This window comes from Notamacropus eugenii, chromosome 1, assembly GCF_028372415.1.
Source record: "Notamacropus eugenii isolate mMacEug1 chromosome 1, mMacEug1.pri_v2, whole genome shotgun sequence".
Taxonomy (NCBI): Eukaryota; Metazoa; Chordata; class Mammalia; order Diprotodontia; family Macropodidae; genus Notamacropus; species Notamacropus eugenii.
In genome coordinates, this window is record NC_092872.1 from 528,363,989 (window position 1) to 528,390,204 (window position 26,216).

Sequence of the window (26,216 nt, forward strand, 5' to 3'; positions counted from 1 at the left end):
TGTTCAGATTTGGAAGGGGATAAGTACCATTAATTCAATGTCTTGATTTTGCAGGTGGAGAAGTACAAAGATGTTGTTCCTTGTTCAAGGTCACACAGGTAATAAGTAAACTGAGCTAGGTAGGATTCATGCCCACATTTTGTGACTTCAAATCCAGCATTTTCTCCATTTGAATGCAGGGAGGAAGAGAATGCCACTTACCTAACTGTGCTGGGCCTTAGCTACCTCATCGGTAAAAACAGATACAGTACTTATTTAGTCAAGAGAAGGGATTGATCTGGAGACCCTTGATCCAATGCTTGTCTTACAGCCAAGGTGATGGACTAATAGCTAACATTTATATAGTGCTTACTATGCACCTAGAACTATGCTAAGCACTTCACAATTATCATATTTGATCCTCCTAACAATCCTGGAAGATAAGTGCTATTATTATCCCCATTTTACAGATAGGGAAACTGAGAATTTGAGGGTCACTCAACTAGAAAGTGTTTGAAGCCAGATTTGAATTCATATCTTCCTGATTCTAGGCCTGTCACTCTATCCACTGCACCATCTAGCTGAATGTTAAGGGACATGTAACAGACAACAAGATATTATGGTCCTGAATGAAGTTTAAGGAAATATTTATAGTTTGTTACCCCTTTCATTTATCAAACTTGATGGAATTAGAGGGCAGCCATAAGAACAGCAAAGCTTGTTTAAAAACTGAAAAAATGACATGCTGGAATGACTGTGGGAAGATAGGGTACAACAATTCTGGAAAAGAATTAGGAATTATTCACAAAAGGTTACTAAATAGAGCATACCCTTTGACTCAGCTATTACACTGCTAGATCTATATCCCAAGGAAATGAAACAAAGAGGAAAAGGCCCTATATGCACAAAAATATAGAAACTCTTTTTGTGGCAGTAAAAAAAATTGGAAACTAAGGGGTCCCATCAATTAGGTAATGGCTGAACAAATTGCTATTTGTAAACGTAATGGAATATTGTTGTGCTGTAAGAAATGAATAACAAGATGATTACAAAGCAACATGAAAATTTTTGTATGAACTGACAGGACAGTGAACAGAATCCGAACGATTTATACCATAACATCAATATTATAAAAATGAACAACTTTTAAGATTTAAATAAACTGATGAAGAACATTAGCAGAACCAGAACATCAATTTCTACAATAACAACACTGCCAAAACAAGCAACTCTGAAAGCTGTGATTGCAGAAAACCAGTGCCTCACAGAGAAGTGTTGGATTCAGGGTTTAAAACAAGACGTGTGTGTGTATGTGCAGTTAACACAAGCCATCAATGGGATTTGTTTTGCTTGACTATGTATAGTTGTTATAAGGAATTTGTTTTTCTTTTTCCTCAAATTGGGGGGGGGGGGAATGTGTGGGAGGGAGAGGTAATAGATTTCTGTTAATTAAAAGAATAAATTTTAATTTAAAATTTTTTTCAATGAATTAGAGGGCAGCCAGCCATTGCCTGATAGAGGCTTAATTAACTATGTTCCTGGTGATTTTTCAGGGAGTAGCCTGAGGAGGGACATACAGTTTAAGTCAGATAGATTCCTGCTCACATGGCATTTATGGTTTTCTTGTGGGGAAGGATGGAGGAAGGAGAAGGAAGACAGATTGCAATAATGTAATACTATAGCTAAGAGTCAGCAGGTTATAGTGGAAAGAGCCCTAAGGCTAGAATCAAAGGACCTAAGCTAGAAGCTTCTCCCTGAAATAGGGGGTCCTTTTTTAAAAAACCAATGATATCCCTCTGGTGGTATAATGCTGTAAGGTTTAATAAGAATTAAAGTCAATAGGCAATAGAAGTATATGGTATGTGCAAGTAGACTTTGACACTTTACAAAGAATTCCCCTAAAGTAGCATAATAGATGTTATTAAAGAAATATGTGAACAAAAAAGATGGTCTGGTCACATGGTAAGATGTCAAGATGTCAAGAGAAAACCAGCCAGAACAAACCCAGGAACTTTATGAACACAATTACAAAACACTTCTCACATAAATAAAGTGAGATCTAAATAATTGGAAAAATCAGTGGATAGGTCAACAATTCTACCTAAATTAATTTACTTAATCAGTGGCATGCCAATCAAATCACCAAAAATTATTTTACAGAGCTCAAAAAATAATAACAAAATTTATCTTGAAAAACAAAAGGTCCAGAATATCAAGGGAATTCATGAAAAGAAATGCAACGGAAGGTAGCCTTGTTGTACCAGATCTTAAATTGTATTATAAAGCAGCAGTCATCAAAACTACTTAGTACTGGCTAAGAAACAGAGTGGTAGATCAGTGGAATAGGTTAGCTACACAAGACACAATAGTCAATGACTACAGTAATTCTACTGTTTGATAAATCCAAAGACTCTAGTTTCTGGGATGAGAACTCACTATTTAACAAAAACTTCTGGGAAAACTGGAAAATAGTATGGCAGAAACTAGGCATAGACCAACATCTTACATTCTACGCCAAGATAAAGTCAAAATGGGTACATGATTTAGGTATAAAGGCTGATACTATAAGCAAAGTGGGAGAGCAAGGAATAGTTTACCTGTCAGATCTATGGAGAAGGGAAGAATTTATGACTAAACAAGAGTTAGAGAACATTGTGAAATGCAAAATGGATAATTTTGATTACATTAAATTGAAAGATTTTTGCACAAAGCCAATGCAACCAAGATTAAAAGGGAAGCAGAAAACTGGGAAACAATTTTTATAGTGTGTTTCTGATAAAGGCCTCATTTCTAAAATATACAGAGAAATGAGTCAAATTTATAAGAATACAAGTCATTTCCTAACTGATAAATGGTCAGGCAGTTTTCAGAGAAATAAATTAAAGCTATCTATACTCATATGAAAAAATGCTCTAAATCACTGTTGATCAGAGAAAGGCAAATCAATACAACTGTGAGGTACTACCTCACACCTATCAGATTGGCTAACATGACAAAAGAGGAAAATGATAAATGTTGGAGAAGATGTGAGAAAATAGGAACACTAATGCATTGTTGGTAGAGTTGTGAACTGATCTAACCATTCTGGAGAGCAATTTGGAACTACACCCAAAGTGCTATAAAACTGTGCATACCCTTTGATCCAGCAATACCACTTCTAGGACTGTATCCCAAAGAGATCATAAAAATGGGGAAAGGACCCAAGTATACAAAAATACAAACTATTTTACAAAAATATTTATAGCAGCTCTTTTTGTGGTGGCCCAAAACTGGAAACTGAGGGGATGCCCATCATGGCTGAACAAGTTATGATATATAAATGTAATGGAATACTATTGTGCCATAAGAAATGATGAACAGGCGAATTTCAGAAAAACCTAGAAAGACTTATATGAAGTGATGCTGAGTGAAGTGAGCAGAACCAGGAGAACATTGTACAAAGTAACTGCCAGTGTGTGATGACTGACTCGTAGACTTAGCTCTTCTCAGCAATACAAGGATCTAAGACAACTCCAAAAGACTCACAATGGAAAATGCTATCCACATCAATAGAACTATGGAGTCTGAATGCAAATTGAAGCATACTATCTGCTCTATTTTTGGTGTTTTGTTTTGTTTCTTCTTTCTCATGGTTCCTCCTATTGGTCCTAATTCTTACAACATGACTAATGTAAAAATGTATTTAATATGAATGTATATGTAGAGCCTATATCAGACTGCATGCATTCTTGGGGAGGAGGGAGGAGAAATTTAAAACTCAAAAGCTTATAGAAGTAAATGTTGAAAACTAAAAATTAATTAACTAATAAAAATTGTCAAGAGAAAGCATGTTGGGTGGACCCCCTTTGGTGAATTATGGGGAGACATGAAACCAGGGCCAAAGGGGTTTGGGATGGGGTGGAAGTAGGGGATGATCTGGATTATTGAAAAGCCAAGCCAATGAGATCACATTGGAGCACTGTCATATGATCACAAATAAGTATTAAAGATGTAGTATGTAAATGGAGGATATAATTATTACTATGTCATTATTATTTGCCCTAACACTTGTGCTACCTGCTGCACATGGGGAAAGAGAAGAGTTGAAAGGAATGAAAATAAAGAATGTGGTCCCCACTGCATGAAGATTCTTGCTATGAAATCCTACTCAAGTTGGATTGCCACCTGGGCTGGCATGGCCCTAATAAGTCTCATTCAAACTGTATATCTTTCTTCCCCATTATCAGGGGCATCTGAGAAAAGAGCAGTTCATCATAAAACTCTCCTTTGTCTATTTTCTACTTGCTTCCTGGTAAATCTGTAAGTGCCAATTAGTATGGCCTGGATTACCCATTGATACCTATATCCCTACCATGTGCAAAGTGAAGACAGGAGAGTCAAAAGAGCATGCATGCTAAGTCCAACCTCCCCACCTGGTGCTCCAAAAGTCTTAGTGTAGTTTTAAGTTTTGATAACTTCACAAATAGAAATTCTGTATGCTTAAAAAAAATCATTTGAAAGCTTAGTTGTTCAAATTTCCTTTGCACCTACTTAGTTTTGTGTCTTTTAAATAATAAAATTGTAATTTTAACGAGATAGGTACCTGCTTATTATGAATTATATGTGCATAATACTGATACTTTCTCAGACCAGTAGATTTGATATAGGCTACCTCAGTCACCTGATCTCTCTCTGTTAGAGTTTTTTTTTTTTGTGAGGTCATATCAAAACTGTTTCTAGGCATCAAAACTGCACTCCTTGGATTATCTTAAGCCTAGAAATCCTTTTGGTCACTGAGCAGTAATAAAAGTTTTGCAAATTTCAGAAATCAACTACAGTAAGGTATAGCAAAAGATAGCGATGATGCTGAATTTTAATAGAAACAACAATATTTTTTTAAAGTGTATGTGATTAGCCTTTCAAATGCAGGTGTTTTGGTAAGTTTTTAAGCAGTTATACTTCTGAAGTTATTAAAGCTTAAAACTGTACTGACTTATGGGACACCTTGCATGTAACTCAGAATTTTATAGTTGAAACTTCAGTAGTCATCTGGTCTGATCCATACTCAAAAAGGAATCCCCACCATAACATATCCAACAAGTGTTCATTCAACCTCTGCTTGAAGACCTCCAACTAGAGGGAATCCTTTAGTTCCCAAGGCACCCTTTGCCACTTTTGTTGTTCAGTTATGTCCAACTCTTTGTGACCTCATTCGGAGTTTTCTTGGTAAAAATATTAGAATGATTTGTCATTTCCTTCTCCAGCTCATTTTACGGATGAGGAAACTGAAGCAAACAGGGTTAAGTGACTTGCTCAAGGTCACACAGCTAGTGTCTGTAGTGAGATGGAAACTCAGAAATATTAGTCTTCCTGACTCCAGGCCCTGAGATCTACCTATTTTGCACCTACCTGCCTCATTTCCACTTTTACATATGTGTATATATCAACAAAACCAAAGAAAAAACGTACACAAAATCAGAAGATTTTTAGCTCGTGTATCTTTATTAAGAACTTATTTTCTTAAATTATTTGGTATACTAATTTCATTTGAGTTGGTTTTTCTATTTGATCAAGATATAAGTGGTTAAATTTGGCTGAGGATTTGATTAGACATTTATTCTATGATCTGTAAGTTTCTTGATGATTTTTAGTAAATGTACTTACATTAATATTTAAGAGAAAATCTTTTTTTAAAATTTGCTTCTGATAAGAAGATACAAAAGAAAAAACATTTTAGTGGCACAAAATTTATTTAATTTACTTGAAAAATGTCATTCTTTCACTGAGAATTTGATTGTGGCTATTACCATACTCTAGTGGCTCTTTGCATTGTGATGTGAGCCTTTTCCTGTCAAAGACTCCAAGTGTATACACGCAAATGGAAGAGACCTGGTACTACTCTCTCTATACCCCACCTTTCATGTAGCTCAGGGACCCCTCCTTAGCCAACTGCCATTGGAACCTCAGCACTCTCCTCCATCTGACCAACTGCCACTATGACCTTTCAACCCCACCTTCTATCCTCATCCTCCATGACTCTCAAACAGTTTCAGGTAAGGCTGCTACTATTGCTTCTTCCAACCTCCCAACTCCATTCATCTGATTTGTATATTATCTCCATCAATGCTTACATCCTCCACCAGCTGCTCCCAATGCCCTGGTACTTGAAATTCATTACTCATCCTGTCTGCCTTTTATGAGGGGTTCTGTCCCTCATCCTACTGTAAGGATGTCTTCAACTTTCAGTGAGAGTCTCCAACAAACCTACACTGATGATATTCCACAGTCCAATCTATAGGGTATCCCATAACTTACTGTGAGGATATTCAAAAACCTACTATCAAGGTGTTCTACAACCTACTGTGAAGGTATTCCAAGATATTCTGAGATATTTGGCATCATCTGCTTCCAACCAAATCTCCCACTTCATCCACCTTGTCTCTCCAGGTTCGTTTCCACACCTCCAAATTCCGGTTGGACAGTTTTATGTGGATGCTTACCATCATCTCATACTTGATCTGAATTCAATCACCTTTCCACCCCAAATCACCTTCTCTGCTCTCTAAATGTCATAGAAACATAGAATCTTAAGAACTGAATTTATTCAGTCCAGCCTCTAATCTCTTTCCATTGGGAAACTGGCCTGTTCCACCCATCCCTGATTCCTAAATGTGTGCCTTCCTCACTTCCCAACTCAAACTGTCTTTGGAAAGCTGATTGTAAAATTTTCAGTGTGAGCTTTTCATCGCAGAAATTGCGACAACTCAGAGCTTGATTTATTGTTTTGTTGGTAGTCTAGGCTTGAGAAAGTGAAAGTGACAGAGAAAATGTGAATGATGCAGATTAAGTGTAAAAATGTGTGGTAAATTTTTTGAGAGCTGGTGATTAAACATTTACCAGCATACTCCTGCCTCCCTCTTAGAATCTCTGGCTTCCTTCAAAACCCAGCTCATATGGCATCTCCTTTGAAAAGTCTTTCCTGATGCCCTTGCTAGTTCTTTCCCTCTCTTCTTGAAATGATATGTGTGCACATACATACACGTATACATAAAGTATGCATGTTTATGTGTTTTCAAACTAGAACACAAACTCTGTGAGGATAGCAGCCATTTTTCATCTTGTTTTTCTACCCCTAGCACCTAGCACGGTGCCTTGCACATAGTAGGCACTTAAGTAAATTGCACTGAATTGAACTGAGGCTGAGAGGCTTAAGTGCCCCAAATCATCCACAGGAGCTAGCTAGCCTCTTCTCTCCAGATTCCCTCTTTCTCTTCTATGTCCTGGCCAAGACACAAGTTCTCCAGACCCTCCCCCACCTCTCCCAGGTATGCCTCCCCCAGCCCCAACCACCCCAATCCCAGAGTCAATCCCCAGATTAACTCTTGGTCTTGCTGTTGTCTCTGCTGCTCGGACTCCCTATATGAGTGGCCGGCCCCAGGTTTCTCCCGCCCCAGCTCTGGCCCTGGCTCCATATGGCCCTGTCTGAGCGGCTGGCCCCCTGCCCGGCGGCAACTCCACATTTCTGTTTCACCCCCCCCCTTTTTTTTCTCCTTCCCGGCGTTAACAAGAAGCAGATGTGGAGCTGCTGGAAGGGGGGTGGGGGGGTTGGTAGGCTGGACCTCCAGCCAGACTGGGGGGAGGGGAGGGAGAGAAGCAGAAGGCCAGGGCCCGCCCCACACAGCCACCCTCACTCAGAGCCGCCACAGGGGCACAGCCTCATCATCCTAGAGGAACCAGTGAGCAAGGAATGGGGCAAAGAAGGTAGCAAGGAAATCCAGAAGAGTGGGGATCAAGGAGAGGGCTGTGAGGGGGCCAGGGAGAGGGGCTTGAGGAGACAGATCCAAATAGGTAAAGAAGAACTGGAGGACTAGGTGCTAAAAGAACAGACTCCCTTCTGAAGAGGAAAGGAGAGCGGAAAGAAGAGAGGGAGGGACAGAAAGAGGAGGGGGGAAGGATCAGGATAGAGGGGGCGTGAGGCTCTGGCAGGCAGGAAGCTGGGGAAGGGGGGATAGGGGTTCTCTCTCCTTCTGAGGAGCGTCAGGATCCCCCTGGGACTGAGGCAGAAGCAGCCAGCTGGGCTGGGATGTGCAGCTGAGGCCGGGCACAGAGTGGAGCCTCCCCCAGCATGGCCCCCACCTCACTCTGGAGCTGTTGCCTCTGCTGCTTGCTGGCTGGGGCAGCCTGGGCTGCAAGCTACCCATCTCGGGGCTACAGCCTCTACACTGGGGCCCGGCCCCTCACTCCTGGGGGGCCACAGGCTCAGAGTGTCCACCGCCCAGCTAGTCGCCACAGGTAAGAGCGTTGACCCCCAGCCCCATCCACTCCTCAAGTACTTTCCCTGAAACTTTCCTACCACCTCTACCACCTTTTCCCCAGAGGAATGAAACTGAGACTTGGGTGGGGTGAGGGGTGGAACAAAAATTACATATCCAGGCCACTCCATGCATTCATTGACCTTCACCTAGGCCTAGCCTGCCAGGTTTATGGAGTTTTGGGTTTAGAAATAAACCTGATGATTTGCATGACTGCATATGTATAATCTATATCAAATTACTTCCTTCTTAAAAAAGGGAGGGGAAACAGGAAGAGAATTTGGAACTCAAAAAACAAATGTTAAAAATTGTTTTTACATGTAAATTGTAATATACATGTAATGCAGATATAATTGGGAAAAATATATTTAAAAATTTCACATTAGAAATAAACCTGACTGAACTGGTTAAAGGTAACCCAGAGGTGATGGCTCCTTAGCTCCCTACCAAGGGTTCCCTGCTCTGAGACCACATCAGGCCCTACTTTGCTTCACTCTCTAGCCTCTGGTTCCCCTAGCCCACCCATAGTCCCTGGGCAACAGGGGCTATACATACTCTGAAAAAGACTACTCACTGCGCATAGTAGGGCAGGGAGGCCAGGACTTGAAAGAACAGCCCCTGCATTCATTTCTACCCTTTTGTTCCTTTTACCTCCCTGGCTGCCCCTGCCTCTCCCCTTAATGTGTTACTGACCCTATTCTCCTTGCTACCCTTTGCCCTTCTGACCCTCACTTGATCCTGTCACAGATCAGAGGCCCTATATAGATGGGGAGCCCTATATAGATATACTGAAAACTGGAAATGTTTTTTTGGTGTGTGTGTGTGTGTGTGTGTGTGTGTGTGTGTGTGTGTGTGTGTGTGTGTGTGTGTGTGTGTGTGGTGTTGGAGGGGCAGAGTGGGAAGGGAGTGGTGAGTAACTACTAGTGAATGCCTCCATTATCCTTATCAGTCCTGGGCTGTGACCAGCAGAGAAAGGGAAAAGCCCTAACTCTTTTCCCCTGAAGGTCTTAGGGCAACATCCGGCAGGATAGATCTCACTCACGTAAACAAACTCACATAGAGAAACATACAGATATAAACATATGTACATACTTGGTATTCATAGATATCACGAGGTGACAAACATTCAAAGCTCTAAAATTAAATGGTTCCATTTAGAATTCTATGCCCATGAGCATATGCAGACACACAAGTTCCCAGACTCATGGCAACAACTATGGATAGACACATCTATACATAAGCAAATGGATGTATACCTGGCCTCCTCCAGGCTCCTAAAGAGTATTCTCTGGATGTCAGGAGGCACTCATTTTTCCTATTCTGTGCTTCCCCATTCTAAAAAGTTATTCTACGACCCCCTACTGATCCAGGAGGTACGGGGAGAGAGCCCAATGGACGGCCCTGCCTCTGTGCAGCTCCATCCCCTGCCTTCTTCCTGGGGTCCTTGTTTCAAGGCTCAGGCCTTGATGGTTATGCCTGCAGGAACTGGTGTGCCTACGTGGTCACTCGGACAGTGAGCTGTGTACTGGAAGACGGGGTGGAGACCTTTGTCAAACCCGACTACCAGGCCTGTGGCTGGGGCCAGCCCCAGTGTCCCCGAACTATCACGTGAGTTGCCTGGGCCAGGAAAATGGAGACTGGGTGGGGGTGGGAGACCAGATCAAGATGGCAAAACCAGGGAATTTGACTGGAGGCCAAAGAAGCGATATGGGACTGAGCCTGGAAGTGGAGGTTAGAGCCATTTAGAGTCAGTGGTGAGCTAGAAATATAGACTAGAGAGATTGAGCTGAGAACCCACTCAGGGACGTCTTGCTGCCCCCTTGTGCTGCTTTCTGTTTTGGGAGCCCAGATCTGGGACTGAAGCAGGGCACAGGAGGAAAAAATGTGGGCAAGCTCATGTGGGCTCTCTTGCAGGGATCCAGGAATCACCTGGAGACTATGCCGGACTTCCTCACAAGCCTGGTTTTTAAGACAAAAAGAGAAAGTCATCAGTAGCACATTTACTGAGCAAAAATCTGTGCTAGGTGCTCCTACGTACAAAAGCTGTGTAAAGCTGAATCAGCTCTCCTCAAAAAGCTAAGCACACTCACAGAAAAAGATGACTAATGGTACAGGAAAGTCTATGTTATGTCCAACGCTTACTTCTATCCCACCTTATCTCTCCCTTAGGTATCGTAGCTTCCTCCGCCCTCGATACAGAGTAGCCTATAAAACAGTGACGGACATGGAATGGCGGTGCTGCCAGGGTTTCGGGGGTGAGGACTGTAGTGAGGGGCCAACCCCAGCCCTAGGTACTACCACTCCCCACCCTCGGCCTCATCTAGCCCGTCCCAATCTCTCAGGGTCCAGTGCCGGCAGTTACCTGAGTGGACTTGGAGGAGAAGGTAGGTACCAGGAATAAGAAGAGAAACGAAGATGGAGTAGCCCTGTCTGGATAATGTGGGGCCACATAACTGGAGGCAGGGCCATTACTCCTGAAAACAGAAAAAAATTTTTTTAAAGTACGGGTAAAATGAGCCTGACAGATAGGTAATAGTCTTCCTCAAAGACTGTCTGCCCTACTCTGCAACCCTAGAAGCAAACAGCTGTGTGTGTGTGTGTGTGTGTGTGTGTGTGTGTGTGTGTGTGTGTGTGTGCGCGTGCTAGCCAGGGAGGTAAAGCAATTCCCTTTTAGTAGGTGAGGGGTGATCAGACAGAGCATATCCTCTGGATCTGTGTGCATAAATTGGCAAGGGCTCCTTGTGGGTGACACAGATGACCCTTAAAATGAAAATGCCTCTCCTACAAAGAATCCATGGAAAGACATACTAACTTCCCAACTCTAGCGAATTGCAGAGACTCCGAGTCCTTGCATGCACACAAGACTACAAGGTACAGTGTGGACTTTGGAGACCTTAGGTCCCATGACATAATATTCTGCGCTTTGAGCATCTCTCTGTATGCATGATGGTCCCCTCAGGCTGAGCTTTATTTCCTTTCCTCTTAATAATAATTATTATTGAGTACCAACTTTCTGATGTACATCCTACCTAACAAAAACAAATCAGTAAGCCTTCCATAAGCCTTTTTTTTTTATTTCTGGAACATGGAGTGGGGAGGGGGGAAGACGCTCAGTTGTGTCTGACTCTTGATGACCCTATATGGAGTTTTCTTGGCAAAGATACTAGAGTGGTTTGTCATTTCCTTCTCCAGTGGGTTAGGCAAAAAGAGGCTAAGTGATTTGCCCAGGGTCACACAGTTGGTGTCTAAGACTGGATATGAACTTCTTGACTCTTAAGTCTTCCTGACTCTTAAGCCCAGCTAGATAGAGCTATCCATTGAGCCAACTAGCTGCCTTGATGAGGTGTCTATTTACCTGGAAAAAAGTTAGGACTAGAACAGAATCAGTGATTTTCCTTTTCCAGTCTGCTTGGTTACAATTCTCATTCTAACCCCTTTTCTAGGTCCTGGGGACTCTGAGAAGTTAAAGCACCTAGAGGAGAAAGTACAAAGCATGTCAAAGGAGCTGCAAGGGCTCCAGAGCACCCTTCAGGGACTGAGTGGGCGTCTGGCTGAGGATATCCAACAGGTTGTGGAGACAGCATTTAATGGAAGACGCCCACCCGCTGATGCAGCTGCCCAGCCTGGAGTGCAGGAGACCCTCATTGAGATCCAACACCAGCTACAACTATTGGATAATCGCATCTCCACCCACGATAGGGAACTGGATCTGTTCCACAACAGAGGTGGCACTCCAGGCCCTGATCTGGGCAAGCCATCTCCAGCAGAGAAATTGCTCCAGGAGATGGAGCAGAGGCTGCAGGAATCCTGCTCCAGCTGCATGGATGGACTAGATGACTTCCGCAGGCAATACCGGGAGGACCAGGAACACCTCCATGAATTGGAGAAACTCCTTGATTCTGTACAGCAACATCAGAGGGAAGCTAGGGAGGAGCTTCACCAGCGGCTGGCAGGGGGCTGGGTGCCTTCCCCTGGCTGCTGTGCTCCCGAGCTAGGCCAGAGGCTGGGAGATGTGGAACGTCGGCTGGATGTGGTGGCTGGTTCTGTGCACGTGCTGAGTGGTCGGAGAGGGGGAGAGCTCGAGGGTGCAGCTGGGCAGGGAGGCCATCCTCCTGGCTATACCAGTCTGGCCACTCGCCTCTCATGGCTGGAAGATCAGTTCAATTCTACGCTGGGCCCATCTGAGAACGTGGAAGGTGGCCACACCATCCCGGGAGGCCTGGGTCCCTGGCTTCAGGGAGCCAAGGGGCAGCTCACTAGGCTAGAAAGGCGACTGACCAACTTGAGCCAGGAACTAGATTCCCGGCTCCATGTGCTAGAGGAGAGAGTGGAAGGGGCCGTGCAGGCTTGTGGGCAACTCTGCACTGTTTACCCAGGGGCCCAAGATTCACAAATCAGTGCCATCCTCAGTGACTTGGAACGGAGGATCCTGGACAATGAGGGTCAACTGAGGCTGGTGGGTTCCAGTTTACATAAGATGGGGGTGGCTGGAGAGTCTTTACAGGCAGCTCTGGATGGACTGGAAGGGGAAATAGGACGGATGAGGGATCAGCTGGGTATGCAAGGTGAAGGGCCTGGGGACTTATTACTTCAGTTAAACCAAACAACTGGGAGGCTGACCCAGTTGGAGGAGAGGATGCAGGCTAGAGGAGGGGATTGTCTGGGCTGCAGTGAACTTCAGGAGGAGTTAAGCCGGTTAAGAGAAGGAGTAGAGCACTGTTCCTGCCCTTTGTTGCCCCCAGGAGACCCTGGGAGCAGTACAGGAGTGGGGGGACCTGGGCGGGGCCCACTGGATGGGTTTAGTGTTTTTGGGGGCAGTTCAGGTGCAGCCCTTAGGGCAATGCAAGGGGAACTCTCAGAGGTCATCCTCACCTTCAGTTCCCTCAATGACTCACTGAGGGAGTTACAGACGGCAGTGGAGGGCCAAGGGGCAGACCTGGCTGACCTGGGAGTCACCAAAGATAGGATCATCTCTGAGATCAATCGACTACAACAGGAGGCCACAGAGCATGCAACAGAGAGTGAAGAACGGCTGCGCATTCTAGAAGAAGGGCAAACTCAAGTCGGACAATGCCCAAACCTTGAGGGACGACTGACTCGGGTTGAAGGCATATGTGAGCGACTAGACACGGTGGCTGGAGGATTGAGGGGGCTTCGAGAAGGGCTTTCAAATCATGTGGCTAGCCTCTGGGCTGGCTTACGGGAAACCAACACCACTAGCCAAAACCAAGCTGCCCTGCTGGAGAAACTGTTGGGTGGTCAAGCTGGCCTTGGCCGAAGGCTGGGAGCTCTCAACAGCTCTCTCCTTCTTTTGGAAGAACAGCTACATGAGCTCAGCCAAAGTGACCTTTCTGGTAAGAACCCTTTGAGAAAGGGATGGAGGGGGAAGGATGTGACTGTCCAGGAGGTCTCCTTTTCCTGAGATCCCTTGTATCTACCCCATCTCTCATCTAATCCTTCTCTCCTCTCCAACTCCCCTATAACTGGTTGCCCCTCTTTCAGAAGTGCTGTTCCAGGGTCCCAGCCTCCATCCCTCAGGCATTCAATTCAATCTGACCAACATTTATTGTGCCTCTTAAACAAACAAACAAAAAATCCTTTCCTCCAAGGAATTTTACATTTCTAGTGAGAGGAAATGACATGGACACAAATAAGCAAATACAAAAAATAAACAAAGTAATTCTGAGAGAATCAGGAAAGGTCTCATGTAGAAGAAGGTGGCACCTGAGGTGACTTGCAAGGAGCAGGTGAGGAGGAGCTGCATTCCAACCAAGTATGTGTCTTTGCAGGCAAGAGAGAAAAACTGACTACAGTGAATAGCAAGGAAGTGAATTGGGCTGGACTTTGGGGTGTGTGCAAGATGAAAGCAGCCTAGAAAGAGGTCAGGAGTCATACTATGAGGGACTTTAAACGCCAAAGAGAAGAGTATGTATTTTGTTCTCAAGGCAATAAGGAGTCACTACAAGTTCACCTCTTGAACAAGGCAAAGACAGGGTTTTAAGAATATCAGTTTGACAGTTTGGTGGAGGATGGACTGAAGAAGAACGTGATCAGTTTTGGAGATTAATTAGCGTGCTGCTGCAATAGTTCGAGAGGTGATGGACTGGAATTATGGTAGTGTCTGTGTGAATGGAGAGAAGGGAACAGATGTGAGGGAGGTGGTAGCGGGAGAATTAGCAATACTTGGTAACTGATTAGATATGGTAGATAAGGGAATGTGGAAACAAGTATGGCTTTCAGGCTGAAAAACGGGGTGATTGGAAGGATGGTGGTACCTTTCATAGAAATGTGGAAATTTTACAAAAAAGAAAAAAAGAAAAGAAATGTGGAAGTTTGGAAGAGTACTGAGCTCATGGGGAAATAAAATGAGTTTCATTTGTACATGTTAAGTTTGAGACATCTACAGGACACTACTGTAGTTGAATGTGTTCAGCAGGCAGTTGATGATTTGAGTTTGGAGTTCAGGAGATGGAAAACTATATATTTAAATTTTGGAGTCATTTGTATGGAAATGATAGTTAAATTCATGGGAGCTGATGCAATCACCAAGAGTGTAGAGATAGAAGACAAAAGGGTGCAGCACTTAATCCTCTGGTATACCCTATGCAAAAGGACAGGGACGCGGATTAAGATCCAGCAAAAGAGATTAAAAAGGAGGAATCAGTCAAGAGAACCAGGAGAGAACAATATCATAAAAATCCAGGAAGGAGAGAGAATACAAGAAGAAAGAGATGTTCAACAGTGTCAAATACTGCAGAGAGGTGGAAATGGATGACAATTGAGCAGAGTATGGGAGTTGGCAATTCAAAAATCAATGGTAATCTTAGAGCACTTGCATTCAAGCGTATGTTGAGGAGAGAGGTGCAGGGATGACCAAAGCCAAATGGTAAGGAGTCAACCAGTGAGTGGAAGAAGAGAAAGTGAAGGGATTAAGATGTTTTCCCCCTAGGAATTTAGTCATGGAAGGGAGATAAGATATAGGAGGATACCAAGGGTTTTTTAATAACGAAGGGAATCTGGACATATTTGTGGGCAGCAGAGAAGGAGTTGATAGACAATGAAAGACTGAAGATTATAGAGAGAAGGATAAAGGGGCAAGGACTAAGAAGTGATTTGATGGAATCAAGGGTACAAGCAGGGGTTGGAGGATGGGGCTTGGAGAAGGTAATAACCTCAAACTACCTCTTGTGTCAGATCTAGTGACACAGACTGTAGTAGTAGGCAAGTAGCCAAAAAGCCAGTCCATATGCCACTGAAAATCAGCTCATGTGCTATCTTTGGCCTGTATGGACTAGATATGGCAAGTAGGTTGAGTATCCCTAATCATCACACACTTCTCACCTATTTCCTAATACATTCTTCAGTCTGTATAGGCTATGCCTGTCCTGTCTCCCCCTTGGCTACCTCCTGGCCACTTCTCAGCTCTGGTTTCTCTGGCGCCTACCTTCTTTTGCCCTTTGCAACCCTTCCTATTGCTTCACTTCACTCTAGTTTCATTTTTACAGGGCCAGCAGGGGAGATTGGGCCACCAGGCCCTGCTGGAAAGCCAGGACCTCCAGGCCCTGTGGGACCCCCTGGACTACCTGGCAAAGATGGCAAAGAAGGACCCATTGGACCTCCAGGTGTGTGACATTTCATTCAAAATTGGTTTTGACCTAGATAGCACCCATCCTATAATTTTTCTAGCTTACTACTATGTAGCAGAGAAGAGAACTCAGTGCCTGAGGCCATCTGTAGTCATCCTAATGTTTGGCCCCAGAAGGCAGAACTAAGAAGAGTGGGTAGAAATTACAGGGAAGTAGATTTTGGCTCAATATGAGGAAAATTCTTCCAACTAGGGCTGTCCCAAAGTAGAATGAGCAGCCTCAAAAACCAGTAGGGCCCTTTCTATTCTGCATGAATCATCTAAGTACCTCCTATTTACATATATACATGTGTGTATCCACATGGGTGAGCTTAATAAATACTTGTTGATTGAGTAGGATCTTTTGGAGGTCTTCAAAATGGGTTGAATGTCTCGTTTGTCAGGATGCTGTTGGGGGGATGCATGCTTCATGCATGAGGCTGGCCTAAATGTGCTCTGACATCCTGTAAGAGGTAGCTCAGTATAACTGAAAGAGCACTGCATTGGGCTCATGACTAGGAATCACATCTCCACTCTGCCACTCTTAGCTGTGTGACATTGAACAAATCACTTAACCTCTCTGAGCTTCACAGAATATCGACTTTGAAAGTTGGAAAGAACCTCAGCAGCCATCTAGTCCAACCCAGACACAAAAGGAATCCCTGCTGTAACTTACCAACAAGGTGTCATCCAACCCTGCATGAAGACCTCCACTGAAAGGAGAACAGCTCTTACCACTAGAAGTTTTTCCTGACATCAGCCCAAATTTGCCACCTTGCAACTTGCATTGTTCCTGATTTTGCCCTCTGAATCTAAACAGAACAAGTTTAATCCCTGCTCTAAATGGCAACTCCTCAAACACCTGAAGAAAGTTGTCATGTCCCCCACTAAGTCTTTTCTTCTTCCTTCAACTGATACCCATAAGTCATTTTCCTCCTCTAAAATGACAGTTACATTGGTTGACCTCGATGGTCTTTCCAGCTCTACACCTGTGATCTATCCAATTTAAATATTCTTTGAGTCAACCAAATAATAAGGAAATTCATATTTTTGTATTAATGACAACCTCCCCTGATGCCTCATTATATTGTGGCAAGGACCCTAAATTCTTGAAGGCTCTACTAGTAAAGCAAAACTTCTGACAAACCCTGTGAAGCTGAGGACAATTTGATGAGTTTGGTGCAGGGTTTCCCATGTCTGTTGTTGAAGAATCAACCTAGCTGGTGTAAAGAGGCTCTTCACTATGTTGGCCAAACACTGTTGAATCTGTCCATTACCTCCACTCTTGAATACCATCTACTATGTAATTCAGCCAACAGGTATTTATTAACCTCCTGAAACTGTTTAAGATAAAGAAGAGACAAAGACAGAAACAAAAGCCTCCCAGTCCTAGAGAACAAGACATGAGTCAGAGAGAGGCTGCAGCCTGGGTTAGCAGAGGGAGTACCCACGCTAAAAAAAAAAAAATTACAGACCCTTGAAGTCTTGAAGCATGACTTAGTGTTGGACAAGGAAGCATTCTTCTAGAGAGTTAAAAAACGGGGGACTAGGAGTTTTCAATCTGGAAAGGAAAAAACCGGAACCCCTACTTCTCTTCCCCAGTTATTCTGCTTAGGCCTGTAGTAGGTGTTTTACTCTTTGCTGAGTAAATGAACTTATGCTGTGCAGCTCCTAATTAATACATCTCCTTCTCCTACAGGTCTCCCAGGTGAACAGGGTATGTATTCTTTTTGGAAGCAGAAGCTGCGAGTCGTTCGTTCAACGCGAACAAATCAAGCAAGAGGGGCTAAGATAGAACCAGCATTTAACAGAGCAGAAGGGTGCCACATTGAGCTGGTGGGGCAGAAGAGAGTGAGGTGGGTATGAACTCCCTCCCTCAGCCCCAGTGACCACTTTACCCGTTCCCCACCCCCAGGTTTGGAAGGAGCAGCAGCCGCCCCTGTACCTCGAGTGTCTTTCTCAGCCGCGCTGAGTTCACCCCGTACAGAACCAGGCACGATTCCCTTTGACAAGGTCTTACTCAACGATGGAGGCTACTATGACCCAGAGACTGGTAAGGGGGAAGAAGGGGGAGGGTCAGGAAACACTCGAGGCGCGAAAGGAGGTTGTGGCAGGCCGGGCCCCGCAGTCCTGAGCTAACAGCGTTCCCCGTAGGCGCTGGGATGGGTTTTCTTGCCCCGTACCTCGCCCTTCACCTCGCTGACCCCGTCCTTCTCTCCCTGCCCTGTGACCAGGCCTGTTCACCGCGCCCCAGGCTGGCCGCTATCTGCTGAGCGCCGTGCTCACTGGGCACCGTCACGAAAAGGTGGAGGCCGTGCTGTCCCGCTCCAACCAGGGCGTAGCCCGCATCGACTCGGGCGGCTACGAGCCCGAGGGGCTCGAAAATAAGCCCGTGGCGGAGAGTCGGCCCAGCTCGGGCGCCTTGGGGGTCTTCAGCCTGATCCTGCCCCTTCGGGCTGGGGACACGGTCTGCATCGACCTGGTGAGGGGGCAGCTGGCGCACTCGGAGGAGCCGCTGACCCTCTTCAGCGGAGCCCTGCTCTACGAGGACCTGGGTTACGGAAACGACTAGCGCGGTCCTCGCGCCCGACACCCCACGAAGGCCCAGCCTCCGCCTGCATTCGGGGGGAAGGAAGACGTGGGGGAGGGCGGACTGCGGCGGGGGGGCTGCCCTACGGGGGAAGGGGAGGCTTGGCCCCGCGCCTGCGTTTACTTGGCCCTCGGCCAGCCACACAGAGGGGTCATCTCCCGGAGCCCGTGACCTTGGACCATACCCCACTGCCCGTCCGGGAGTCCAGGGCCTTTACCCTTAGGCGGAGCTAAACACCCACCCCCACGTGTGGGCCTGGGACTGGACAGGGCCCTCCTACCCCCCTTTTCACCTCTCCACCCCTATTCAGGCGGCCGAGGTCCGGCCCCGTCCACCACCCCGCCCCTCCCCCCCCGTACTAAACTATTCAGGAATAAAGATTTTTTTTTTTTTTAAGAAAATCAGCCTGGTCCTAACTCACGTGCGAAGGGAAGCGGAGGGGCAGTGGAGGGAGGTGCCGAAAGGAGGGCTTTGTCCGTGGCTGTGTGCTGCAGGGGAGGCCCTGCGTGACGTGGGATCAGGTCTCGGGGACGCTTTGCTGTCCGGGGTCCTGATTCTCGCCTAGGCCCCGGTGTCCGGCTTTGGGAAAGGATCCCCAGGGCAGCTGGGGATGTCCGAGACGCTCACCAGGGGGCGCCTCCGGCCTCCTGGACCTGCCACTGGGGATCACGTGATCTGCGGGAAGGGGGGGGGAGGTGTTTGTTTTCTCACGTGGGCTGAGTACGCTGCTGTGATTGGATGAGGGCCGAACGGGCGCGGGTCGGGACCTAGAAGCGGAGGCTGGTACGCCGCAGCCGGGCGCTGGTAAAGCCCTTGGTCCCAGGCCCTTGGCCCTCGTTTTTCCCGCTCCCAGGAGGGAATGGCCTGAAAGCGCGACCGAGGCCTGGAGGTGGCAGGATTGGGGGTGGAGCTCCCGGCAGGCGGAGCCGGGGAAACCCGGGAGATAAGAAGCGGTGCGGGCGGCTGGAGGCCAGAGCAGCGCGGAGCTCATGGAAGACAAGGAGATTCTGTGCGTGGGGCTCGTGGTGCTAGACATCATCAGCGTGGTGGAGAAGTACCCCGAGGAGGACACGGACAGCAGGTAGCGAGCTCGTGTCGGCCCACACGTGCCCCCTCCCCGCGAGGGTCAAGCCGCTGGCGTGGGGAGGTGCGTGCGAGGACGCGGACCTGGAGGGGTGACTAGGGGCTGAGCATCCTTTTGCTCCTTGGTCATTTCCCCGAACTCGTGAAGTTTTCCAGTCCTTCCCTGGGGTTGCAGTAGGGAGACCCCCGAGGTCACTCTGGCTTTGGCCCGTTCCTTCCGGATGAGAGACAAATGTTTCTCCCTCCCTCCCTCACCTCTCACCTCCCTGAAACAGCAAAACTATATAGGTTATGGAGCAGGTACAGTCATCAAAGTGTCCTGAAAATGTTGTTAAACATGCTAATGACTATACATGCCATATTACCTTTATCGTTTCGGGGAGGTGAGAGGTGAGGGAGGGAGGGAGGACAATTTGGAACTCAGAACCTTACAAAAATGTTGAAAACCATCTTTGCGTGTAATTGGGGGAATGGGGGGGAAGATAATATTAAGTGCAAAAAAAAGTGCCCTTCACTGGGAGTCACAACAACGCAACTGTGTGGGTAAACTTGAACAACTCACTGTCCTCTGCACCGGATCTGTAAAATGAGGGAGGTCGACTAAATGACCTTGAAGATCTCTTTCATTTCTAGGTCCATGAAACTTTCAACCAAACTCTTGATTTTTGAGATTACACATGCACTGTATCTTTGTAGTCAGGGTTTTGAAAGAAGCACAGAGAAACTGTTAGGTGGCTTCTGCTTGGAGCTCTGGCACAAGGTAGTTATAGGAAGAGGGTGTTCTCTCAGCCACTTGAGGCCTAGATGCCTCCTGGATTGGCCCTATTAGAGAGAGTAAATCCATCTCTGAGGCATTTACCATTCAGACAGTTGACAGAAATGATCTCCTGGAAATCAGTAGCATGGTTAAGACTCTTGTCCAATATCATCGTCACTTTCAGCATAGAATCCCAGAAAGACTCTCCCGAATCGTGGTAGAGTACCGTGTACAGTACAGCATGGGTTTGTAGGAAACCTGACTTTGAATTCTGGCTTACTATGTTTTGCTCGTGGACAAGTTAAGTTATTTAACTTGTCTGTCCCTGTCCAGAGAGAGAGAGAGAGAGAGAGAGAGAGAGAGAGATCTCAGAAAAAGATTCCAGAACTTTTTTAATATTAATTTCCTGCTTAACAAGCCTGGCATTTTCAGAGGATAACTAACACTAGACTTGGGGATCAGGAGGCCTAGGCTCCAGGGCTACTAGTTGACTGTAACCTTTCAATTTCTTTTTATGTGAAATAGAGATCATTGTTATACCTAATGGTTAGGGTTGTATTAAGGAGAAAATGTAAAAAGAGTTTTGAAAGTAAAACAATAAAGACGGTGTTCTCACTAATCTAAATCCCTTCAAATGCAGTTTAAGCCAATATTCTCTTGTTCAGTCTTCTGTGAAGACAGAGAACAACTAGTTACCATCTTCCATCTGATAACATTTTGTAAACTTGACACTTTACAGGTGGGCCACCTTTCAACCTTTTCATCTACAAACTAAAAAATTACTGTTCTTAGGCTATAGTTTCTAACTTTAAGTATTTTAAACTTTGGTTTATACTACTGATATCCTTCCAAAGAAAAAGTTATTTATTTAATTGCAAATTTGGTACCTTTACCTCTTTTGAAGTAGTTTTGACTCAGTTCACTGGGGTTGGTGCAGTTACCAGAGAGGCTAATATTATAATCCGATTGTAGCTTTATTCATGGAAGGATGTGATTCAGCATTGTGAAGGAAATAAGGGAAAGTGAGGACCAGCCAAATACCAGGGATTTGATCAGATTATTCGGTTTCTGATTATCACACTTGATGTCAATAGGAGTCATGCAGCTAATTCTTCTGCAGGTACTGGGGGAAACTCACCCTGGAGTCCGTGGACAAATGTGTTGAGCCCAACTGCATTAGGAGTTGTAGTAAGAGTAGAGACCTGAGCCCTTTTCTGGGATTAGCTTCACCCCTCTCATCTAGTAATAGATTCATTTGTTCAACATGCATTTATTAAACACCTACTGTGTTGCAGGCTATGCTACATGCTGGAGCTATAGAGACAAAAAATGGAAGTCTCTGTCCTCGGGAAGTAAGGATGGAATGTGTGGTCTTAATGTTCTAGGTTTTGAAGATAATAGTGGCCCTCATTTCCTTTTAGGTGTCTGACCCAGAGATGGCAGCGTGGTGGCAATGCCTCCAACTCCTGTACCGTCCTTTCCCTCCTAGGAGCTCCTTGTGCTTTCATGGGCTCCTTGGCTCCAGGTCATGTTGCTGAGTGAGTATGGAGAAAACCTGACCTCTTAGGAGAGTTAGCCTCTGCAATACCAGTGGAGGGAGGTATATTCCTGGTGAATCTCTATGTAGAGGAGGGGAAAAAGAATGGTTCCCAAAGATTGGCTATGGGTTCTGCTCTCTCAAGGATTTTACTTGTCATTTCTGGACCTTAATCTCATCTTTAAAATGAAGAAATTGAATTAAACAGTGTCTAAGATCCATCTATAGCTTTAAGTGGGGAGGGGAAATAGGAGAAAAAATGTCCCTTTGGAGAATTGTTAAGTATGCAGTTTTAGCTCCAGAATGTTTAATTAGTTTTCTTCTTATTAAGGCTTTATTTCCAGAGATATCTAGTCCTTCGCTCTTGCTTGTTTCCTTGGCTCTTCCCTACTGCTGGCTTTTTCCTCCTGTTTTCCATTTCCTTACTTTCTTTTAGACCAGTCAACATGCTTTTCTACTATTTTTAAAGCTATTTTTAGCTAAAAGAATGGAAGGTTCCTGAAGCAGAGCCTGAAGATTTTTTTCTCTGTATCACCAGTGCCTAGCACCACACTTGGTATGCAGTAGGCACTTAATAAATTATTGTTGCAATGAATGATTATATTGTGCATGAATGTATATATTGTACTCTTGGATTAGGGCAGAAGGAATATTAAGAACTCACCTTCCCTTCCTCTCTTTATGCTCCATGGGTCTGAATATCTGTGAAGAGTCCAAGGGGAAAAACAAAAGCAGTTTTTCTGTATGGTTCCTCTTTCCTACATACACTTTTAGTTTGTCCTGCTGCTGAGCATTCTGAACCACTGAAAGGGACTTGTCCAAGGTTACCCACAAAGTAGGTAGTAAAGTTGTAACTATAACTTCTACATCTCTCCATTGTCAGTTGACCATTAGTTCAGCATGTGGTCCACACTGTCCTTTTGTCAGGCATTGCAAGTACCCAAGAACCCTTTGACCCTAGGCTCTGCAGATTCAGCAAGTGTTTATCGGGAAGGTGAGGCCCAAACTTTGCCCATTGTGGACAGCAGGCAAGCTGCCAGGTTACTGAGCTGTGGTGCACCAGCCCTTTGTACCCCCACTGTGATTGAAATGCTCATCTCAATAGGGATCCCAGTGCTTTGGATGTGATGCCACATACATGAGATGGCCTGGGAAATCTTAAATGAGTAGTGACCAACAGGGAAGTAAATTCAAGTGTCAGGTTTCAGCTTTTCATATTCCAAATCTTTAGGTTTAGTGCCAGGCTCATTCTGGCTGTTGGAGTTCCTAGGGATTCTTAGAAAATCCTGAAGATCAGAAAAGATCCCAAGCTCCTTGGGGGATAGAGAAGGCCTTACAAGTCTCCCTACTCTGGGTCCTCAGACTGGAAGGCCTGGTCTGAACCTCCTGGGGCCACTTCCAGTTGGACAGGAGTTTTGAAGCAGATGATGCTAACTGGCCTCAGTAATGCAGCTAGTCAAGTAGCTGCCTGCTTAAAATGTGTGTGTAGGTGGGTGGGGAGGGTGCCAATATTACCAGGCACTGTAGGGAAGAAGGAAGAAATAGCAGCCTCACAGAGAGTTGGTGCCTCCTGGGAGGCTATGGTAGATAAGGAAATGGAAATTAATAGAATCCTAGAATTGTAGGGCTTGAAAGGGACTTTATGTTACAGAGCCATAGGCGGGGTTTTTGTATTAATGAGACCTTAGAAATAATTGTGTAACACAAAAGTATCAGTCACTGGGGGGGTAGGGGAACTTCCAACTGGGACCTGAGTATCTCAAAATGGAGTGGCAATGTCCTTCCAGAGTACCATCATGGTGCTCATGTGGATTCATGCTGGGGGACAAAGTATCACTTCAGTCATCAGTCATTAATTCTGCTCAGCTTTTGGCACAGAGCAGGACTGTGACACTTCCTGTTGTCTCAGAAGAGCATGTGGCAGCTAGATGGCTTAGTGGACAGAGTGCTGGGCCTGGAGTCAGGAAGACCAGAGTTCAGATGTGGTCTTACACACTTACTGTCTGGGTGATCTTGGGCAAATGGCTTAACTTCTGTTTGCCTCAGTTTCCTCTTCTTTAAAAGGATAATCATAGCACTTAATTCCCAGGGCTGTTGTAAGGATCAAATAAAATAATAATTGTAAAGCACTTAGCACATTACTTGGCACATAGTAAGCGGTATGTAAATGTTAGCTGCTATTTTTTCAAAATGTCTCTGGGCCTCAGTTTCTTCTTCTGTAAGATGAGGAAATTTGGATCGACAATCTCCCTTTCAGCTCTAGTATTCTTTGGTCTTATGAGTCTTTGGACTATAGGAACTAACTTCAGACTCATTCTGGCTGTTGGAGTTTCTGGGGATTCCTAGAAAATCCTGAAAATCAGAAAAGATCCCAAACTCCTTGGGGGATAGAGAAGGCCTTACAAGTGTCCCTACTCTGGGTCCTCAGACTGGAAGGCCTGGTCTGAACCTCCTGGGACCACTTCCAGTTGGACAGGAGTTTTGAAGCAGATGATGCTAACTGGCCTCAGTAATGCAGCTAGTCTAGTAGCTGCTTGCTTAAAACTACAGATTTTGTTTTGTATGAGGTCCCCTAAAAAAACTTGTCCTAACTACCCTCCCCACTCCCCCCTTCCATACACATTTTGCTGCTTTCACATCTGTTCCTTTCTGCTTCTTATGTGATCTGGGAGGTGGTTCCAAGGTTAGGGGTTAAGCTGCCTTACCCTTGTCTTTCCCTGTGCTGCTTGCTCTCCTATCCTTCACCTGCTTTCCAGGGTCCCAGATGTTCCTGTCAGCCCCCTCCTGCCCCCAGGCCCTTTGTCAAACTGCTCGCCAGTGTGGTACTCCCCCCACACCTGGCAGCTTTGTCTTGGATGACCTTCGCCGATACTCTGTGGATCTGCGCTACACAGTCCCCCAGCGTGTGGGCTCCATCCCCATCTCCACTGTCATCATCAGTGCAGCCACTGGCAGCCGTACCATCCTGCATGCTAACAGGTGTGTACATCTGTTCCCATCAACAGAGATATACCCAGGACTAGGCCAGGACTCATCTCTTGCCCAACAGTACCCCAGGTGTTCTAAGGCATACTTCCAATCACCATGGGAGGGCTGTGCCATTCATAGGCTCTAACCTGTGTCTCCCCCTCCCCCCTATATCCCATGACCTCATACTCCACCCCAAGCTTCCTGGTGAATGACTTTAAGTATCGGGGCGTGGACGTGTCGCAGGTGGCTTGGCAGAACAAAGGCGAAACACCTTGCTCCTGCTGCATTGTCAACAACTCCAATGGTTCCCGTACCATTGTCCTCTATGACACGTAAGACCAGTCCCTGGCACATTCCACCAATCAGGTCCTCTGTCTTCCCTCACAGGCCACTGTGGGCATCTCTGCTGTCAACTTCTCTGGCCTTTCTTGTTGCTTGTAATTGCCCATACAATGAGCCAGAAAATGATTTTGAATCATCTCTAATTAGGGCAAAGTTGGATGGGGTTGTGAGCAGATGTTGCTAAACCCGGTGGTTTGACCTCTGCTGTGCACCATGGAGGGGTGGGCAGTTAACTAATTTAATTTGTATTCTGATTCCTTCATCATTAGCTAATCAGCCCCTGCATTTGGGTAAAGAAAAATTATCTTAAAGCCAGATGGGTTTGGTGAAGGGAGTGTTATATAATGGAGTGCAATGTGCCCATTCATTTTGGGGAAGATCAGCCCATTCCCCTTGTTCTTAGTAGCCAGGGCCAGTGACAGAACTGGCATGTTCCCTGTATCCTGACATCCAGCTGAGATTGAGATACCTATAGAGAGAGCTCTCATAAAAAAGACCATACTTTATCATTGTGCTTGGCACAGAGGGTTCTGGAGGCAGAGGCATCCTCCCTTCCTTGGGCTTAGTCCTGGCTTCCAGTAATTGCCTCTAGATCCCCAGGATTGAAGAATGAGAGCTGTCCCTAGACTGCCTGGATTGGACAACAGCTGCCTTAGAGATGAGAGAAAGTCTCTCTACTCCTAATCTCTGCCTTCTAGGAGGGTGGACTGACTGGATTGTATTAGTTGTTAATGTCTAGAACCCAGGAAGAACCTCCAGCTGATCTTTCCTCACCCCACTCCTCAACATGTATCTAAAAGTGTTGGGAAGGAGTATGGGCTGAGTCAGGGTTGGGTAGGTGGAAATCAAGACACTCTCATGATTGAGGTCACTTTTACCTATCCAGAGTTTATCACATGCCTGGGGGATAGTTGGGGTAATGTACCACACAGCTTCCCATCAGGAGCACCCCTGCTCAGGGCCCCAGGGACAGTCAAATATTAACTTAGATCCTCCTAACCATAAAGATGAGCTTTAACTGCTGCCTAGGTAACCTATAAGCA

General features: G+C 45.5%; 2 protein-coding genes and 2 long non-coding RNA genes across 13 annotated transcripts in view; 2 read left to right on the forward strand and 2 right to left on the reverse strand.

Moving 5' to 3' along the window:
* The first annotated feature begins 8,083 nt into the window (after window positions 1-8,083).
* Window positions 8,084-18,885, forward strand: EMILIN1 (elastin microfibril interfacer 1). Its single transcript, XM_072633973.1, has 8 exons — window positions 8,084-8,250; window positions 9,753-9,878; window positions 10,440-10,654; window positions 11,714-13,624; window positions 15,776-15,892; window positions 17,594-17,611; window positions 17,810-17,947; window positions 18,129-18,885. Exons 1-8 carry the CDS (start codon window positions 8,084-8,086, stop codon window positions 18,464-18,466), a joined length of 3,030 nt encoding a protein of 1,009 aa, XP_072490074.1. The 3' UTR covers window positions 18,467-18,885.
* Window positions 9,344-19,140, reverse strand: LOC140520193 (uncharacterized). Of its 2 annotated transcripts, none has more exons than XR_011972428.1 (3): window positions 18,906-19,140; window positions 10,633-10,744; window positions 9,344-10,229 (listed from the first exon to the last, which is right to left on the reverse strand). It is a non-coding gene; the product is annotated as an uncharacterized lncRNA (long non-coding RNA). The 2 variants fall into 2 exon arrangements; XR_011972427.1 differs by lacking the exon at window positions 18,906-19,140 and adding an exon at window positions 11,626-11,742.
* Window positions 19,141-19,216: 76 nt separating this feature from the next.
* The window catches only part of KHK (ketohexokinase), an 11,867-nt gene continuing 4,867 nt past the window's right edge, over window positions 19,217-26,216 (forward strand). The window contains exons 1-4 of one of the 9 annotated variants that reach the window (XM_072633978.1): window positions 19,259-19,565; window positions 21,746-21,862; window positions 24,706-24,840; window positions 25,029-25,163. In XM_072633978.1, the coding sequence (XP_072490079.1) occupies window positions 19,474-19,565; window positions 21,746-21,862; window positions 24,706-24,840; window positions 25,029-25,163 (479 nt within the window). In that variant the 5' untranslated portion in view covers window positions 19,259-19,473. Of the gene's footprint in view, window positions 19,632-21,745; window positions 21,863-24,617; window positions 24,841-25,028; window positions 25,164-26,216 lie in introns of those variants that run through there. The other 8 variants (XM_072633982.1, XM_072633981.1, XM_072633984.1 and 5 more) reach the window with 8 other exon arrangements.
* Window positions 20,173-22,590, reverse strand: LOC140520194 (uncharacterized). The gene is made up of 2 exons (XR_011972429.1): window positions 22,526-22,590; window positions 20,173-20,649 (listed from the first exon to the last, which is right to left on the reverse strand). It is a non-coding gene; the product is annotated as an uncharacterized lncRNA (long non-coding RNA).